The 5,645-nt window shown below is 37.8% G+C and overlaps 1 protein-coding gene across 1 annotated transcript in view; it reads left to right on the plus strand.

Moving 5' to 3' along the window:
• The first annotated feature begins 291 nt into the window (after positions 1 to 291).
• CENPC (centromere protein C) overlaps positions 292 to 5,645 on the plus strand; it is a 167,360-nt gene continuing 162,006 nt past the window's right edge. Inside the window, exons 1-3 of the mRNA XM_006874819.1 lie at positions 292 to 452; positions 1,234 to 1,304; positions 1,922 to 2,010. Coding sequence (XP_006874881.1) covers positions 292 to 452; positions 1,234 to 1,304; positions 1,922 to 2,010 — 321 coding nt within the window. The remainder of the gene's footprint in view (positions 453 to 1,233; positions 1,305 to 1,921; positions 2,011 to 5,645) is intronic.

Below are 5,645 nucleotides of genomic sequence, written 5' to 3' on the forward strand. Positions count from 1 at the left end.
TACATTCTTCCATTTTTGTAAATCTCTTTTGGCTTCTTGTAGTAGATTGTAGTTTTCTTTGTATAGGTCTTTTTTTTTTGTGCCACAAAGAAGTGTAATTTTTATTTAAATATTTTCTTGCAGGTTAGTTTTACTTCAGCCTTTTAAGGGCTCAATTCTTTACATGGGCTTTGGTGGTGGTTGTGGGGCAACACCTGCAGGTCTAAATCGGGGTGGGGGTGTTTGGCCCTTCAGAGCTTCACGAGAACGGTTCCTGAACACCTTGTTGTGAATGGCGCAGTTCACACTATAATGCAGTTTCACGTACAGCTTGAGAAGTATGTATGCATCGAAGACACTTGCTTCGGAAATATCCCTGACGGCAGCAGCCGCTACTATGTTTCAAATTATGAACTTCTTAATGGCCTTGTCCTTGGGTACACAGCGGGCGCTGCTCGTGCAGCAAATAGGCTGTAAAAGTGGTCTCTGTATTATTTCTTACACCTGCATGTGAGTCTACAGTTATTGCAGTATAATTTAAAAACATTTTTAAGTAAAGGTTTACAAAGTAGCTCATTAGTTTTACTTTCAATAAATAAATACACTTTGCTTCATTTCAATGATCACAAATCACTCCATGTATCATCAGTTAACAATATTTACCACTTTAAAATTTTCATAAAATATTTTATACCAATTTTTTTGTTGCTGTTGAGACTTGTTGTTAAGTGCCTTTGAGTCGTTCCAACCCATAGTGACCCAGTATAGGGTTTCCGAGGAGTGGCTGATAAGCTTGAACCACTGACCTTGCGGTTTAAATGACTTTGAAGTTCAGTGCATTAACCCACAGTGTCACACCAGGACTCCTAGTGATATTGAATTAAAAATACAATTTGAGAATTTGAATGTAAGAGAATATTTCTAGGAAAAATTAACACTTGTGACTATAGAGTTTAATAAAGGACAATTTCAAGATTAGTTGGATTTGTTTTTTAAAAAATTACCTTGTTGAGCTATAGGAGTATCTAAAACAATTTTAAACATGGGTGTCTAATCAAGGAATATTAGTAATGTAGACAGTGGCATACTACTTTACATACTTTCCTAGAAACTTGGATTGTATTTATGTCTTCAAATAGTAAAGGTGTCTTCTTTTCAGAGTAAGGAGAGGTGAAATTTTCAGAGTGGCTAGTAACATAAATAATAAGTATCTAATGGGACTGTTGCATTTTTCATTCTTTTTATCTCATTTAGGATACCTGACATTAATGTGGAGCAAGGCCAGAATATACTGGAAATCTTACATAACTGTTTTGAAGAAAAAAGTAAGCCTTGTTTTGTATGTGGACTCTGAGGGTTGGTATGGATAAAAATTTAAATTTGTCATATAGATTCATAGTCAAATGCAGCAAATATGTTGTAGTATGTAAACACATGTAAAATATTCTCCCAGAGAGTTTAAGTATATATGCAATTCCTAATGTACCTTCATGGACCCTAAGGATAATATTGGTAAAAATGATTTTCTTTTTAGTTCACACTGAATTATTGTACTTTGGAAGTCCTTAAATAATTATAAATGAGAGACAATATGCCGTATAGTAGAAATAAATGTATAAAATTATGGGAATTAATGAGATTTTGAGATGTTCTTTGGTGATGTGCTTTTCTTTGTGAAATGGGAATTATAGACAAAATGTTAGTGTTAGTTTATAAGAATGTGAAAATAGGTCAATCAAAGAAATAAGGACTGATAAAAGAAGAGTGTTTCTTCTGTAAAATGTCTGAAAGAAGAGCACATATTTCTTTTAGAGCTTTTTTTTTAAACCTTCAAGGAACATTTGAATATCTTAATATTGGTGCCTGTAATTCATTTTAAAAATGTGTCTAAATTATAATCAATAGACATTACACCATATTTCTTAAAATTTTATCCTTTTAGGTTCTGTCAATGATTTTAACACAGATTCTACAACATCGGAGTCTTCAACACCCAAAATAAAAGCTGCTTTTATTCAGTCACCAAGCAAGGTAAGTCAAAAGAGGGAGATTGGTAGGTTTATTATTTTATACAATACAGTGATGATTATGTGCTGACTCGATGGCACTTAACAGCAACAACAGTATGCCATGGAGTCAGTTCGGACTCATAGCAACCCTCTGCAGGGTTTCCGAGACTATAAGTCTTTATGAGAGCAGAAAGCCTCATCATTTTTCCATGAAGTGGCTGGTAGATTTGAACTGCTGACCTTGCAGTTACGTGTAACCCACTACACTACCAGAGCTCTTTTTTACATACAATATGGTGTTGTTGTTGTTAAATGCTGTTGAGTCGATTCCAACCCATAGTGACCCTGTGTAGCGTTTCTAAGGAGGAGCTGCTGGTGAACTTGAACCACCGACCTTGCACATCAAATGACTTTACATTCTGATGCATTAGCCCACAACGCCACACCAGGACCCCCATATACAATATTGTTGTTGTTGTTTAGTGCCGTTGAGTTGGTTCTGACCCATAGTGACTCTGTATAGGGTTTCTGAGGAGTGGCTGGTGAGCTTGAACTGCTGACCTTATAGTTCAAACGGCTTTGCAGACTGGCACAATAACCCACAACGCCACACCAGAATATAGTTAGGTTTAGTTATCTGTGCTATTTTAAAAGGAAATTTTGTACTTAAATTTACTTTAAATTTAGAAGTATTTTGTGAAAATATTGACTCAATATTTCCTGTGTTTGAAATTGGGAGTCTGGGAATTATAATTATCAATTTTTTACATTCTTAACTTTAATGTTTCATAAAAGAATAGTGTCTTAGGATGGGTCACCAAGAGTAGCAGAACCAGAGAGAGGGAGAATGGAAAAGGAGGGAGGGAAGAAGAGAGAATACTTAAACCATGTGAGAACCATGTCTGACTTCCTCTGACTCCACAAGGGGAAAAGAGAATCAAGCACAAAATCAGCCCAAGACCATCTTTGAAGCAGACATGCCTCGACCCTACAATGATCTTTACCCTATTTGACCACCAACCATTCCCCCCACAGCACTCTGCTTCACATCTGTGTTTAATAATCTATTGCAGTGGCCACTCAGAACTCATAACAATACTCATGATTATGGGATTTGTTAGGAAAGTGAACTGGGTACAATTCAGGATCATGGAAACAACAGTCAAAAATTCCAAGGACAGAGAACAACAAAGATGGTGGATCTGGTGGAAGTGCAGTGAGGAGCTCTGTGAGCAACAACACAGAATACTGGACCAAGCAGTTCAGAACTCTGAACCACATATAAAGGAATATTTAGAAGTTTGTGAGGCTTTGTTGTTGTTATGTGCCCTGGAGTCTTACAGCTATGGAATTTGTAGCAGAAGGAAGACATTCATTGCTTTCTAATTTAAGAAGCTCAGCTGCTCCCGGAGCTGCCATCTTGGGTGAGACCCAAGTGGGGAAAGGATCAGAGCATCCACAGATGCCTGACAAAACTGCAGAGATAAAGGTGTGGACATTCTTTTTTTTTTTTTTTTTTTTAGTATCTGTTCATTGGTCTCTCGTAGTCTGCACACATCCATTCTGATGACTAGAGGGGGTGTCTGAGAGATTGGACACCCCACCGCTATCCCCAGAGGGTTGTACTACACATGTTCACAGATCTTCTCGATATATAAAGTGACAGTTTCCACTTAAAACCAAACAGCAGTTCACAGCCTAAGCCAGCCCTGAACTGTTTATCATTAGGAAAAAGGTCTGACAGGGATTGTGGAGTGGGACAGGAATACTAAAAAGGAAATAGGCCGAAAATTAAATCCTGAGTTATATCACAACCGACCAGCAGTGGCATCTTGAAATTTCTCAGGAAGAAGAGAGAAAAGGGAAGCCCATATCCTGATCACATCTACCTGGAGGCAATCAGAAAGCATAAAAAATACCAAAATACACACCCATCTAAGTATTAAGGCCACAGATAACTCCTGAATATGCCTAAAAAACAGAAACAGATGATCATATCACCACATGTCCAGAAACAAGATAAAGTGACTGAGGCAAATGAGCTGGAAGTAGACCTACACTCCATGCTGGAAGATGGGCAGGCTTTAGAAATGCCTGAGAAGGAATTCAGAAAAATGATGATAAAATGTATCAAAATACTATACAGTGGAGTTGAGAAAAAGTAAGGAAGAAGTCAGGAACAATCAAATAAGATAGATACAGCATTGGAAACAACTCAAAACCTATAGAAAGAAGTCCAAATGATCAATAATAGAATATCAGAAATGGACAATACACTGAAAGGGCAAAGGAGTAGAACTGAAGAGATAGAAGTCAGAACTAGTGAGTTAGAAGAGAAATCTCTCAACACTACTGAGATAGAAGAACAAACACCAAAAAGGATATAAAGATCTGAAGAAGGTCTAACATTCATGTTGGACAACATGAAGAGGAATAACTTAAGAATTATTGGCATTCCGGAACAGGAAGAATCACACAGTCCACAGAGGAGATAGTTGAAGAGCTTCTGGAAGAAATTTTTCTTAACATTCTGAAAATGAAAAGATAAGCATTCAAGAAGCTGAATGAACCCCCAGGAAGGATAGACCCTAAAAGACAATCACCAAGACATATAATAATCAAGCTCTCCAGTTGACTTGGAGATGAAAAAGTGAAGAGGAAGGGCTGGTTGGTCCAGAGTGTGGTGAGACCTGGTTACTCCTGAGCCCATGGACAAGGACATAGCCATGGAGGGCTAGAGCTGAGAGTGAAGCATCCAGCTGATATGAAGTGAGGGGAGATGCACAAGAACACCCAAATTGGTGGACAGTACCAGTTTGACCTAGCATTGATGGCTTGATAATCAGAACTTGACTAGAGGAAGATTAAAAAAAAAATTTTTTTTTGATAAAGGATAAAGGAAAGGGTAAATTGTTACAATGTGATAAACCTGACCTATATTCTCGGAGGTAGTAACTCTAAATATCAACAGAGAGGGAAGGAATCTTTGCATCAACTATCAATGCTATCTCCTCTGTACACAGGCAGCTTAGACATTGGCTACCTCAAATGAAGGGGCGAAAAGGCACGAAGTGATTGGCTTACAAGGTTTCAAGAGGGAGTTTAAGAGTATGGGGGAAGAAGAAAGAGTTCGTACTGAGTAGTTTTCATCTTGTCTAGATGGGTCTGGTGAAAAGAGATGGGGATAAGATTCATAAGATTCAATAGTGAATGATTGTTACCATGACTAATTGCGACTGTCACAATTGTAAAGGTAGAAGTTTTGTAACAGAAACAGAGGATCTTAGGACCATCAAGGGAGAAGTGCACGAGCAGAATGCAGGACCTTATCCTGAGAAGTAGTGATACCAGAGACGGAGGCATAGATGGAGTCATGGAGAAGGGGAGTGGTTGAGGACTCCAGATTCATGGAAAGAGAGGGATTAAGAGGTGGTGGCCAGGAGGCTTGCAGAACGTGTCCTTCTGAGGTGTAAATTATTATTTACGCCTGAGTGATTTTTTTCTTTTTTAGTTAAAAAAAAAAAGCTAAAGTGAATATAGAGAAATGCTCCTAGCTGATGGTACATGGAGATGATAATCATTGTAATGAAACAAGGTGTATGATTTGTTGAATGTAAAACTGATGATTTGCCCTGTAAACTTTCACTCAATCCACAA

The sequence above is a fragment of the Chrysochloris asiatica genome, unplaced genomic scaffold (genome assembly GCF_000296735.1).
Source record: "Chrysochloris asiatica unplaced genomic scaffold, ChrAsi1.0 scaffold00303, whole genome shotgun sequence".
Lineage (NCBI taxonomy): Eukaryota > Metazoa > Chordata > Mammalia > Afrosoricida > Chrysochloridae > Chrysochloris > Chrysochloris asiatica.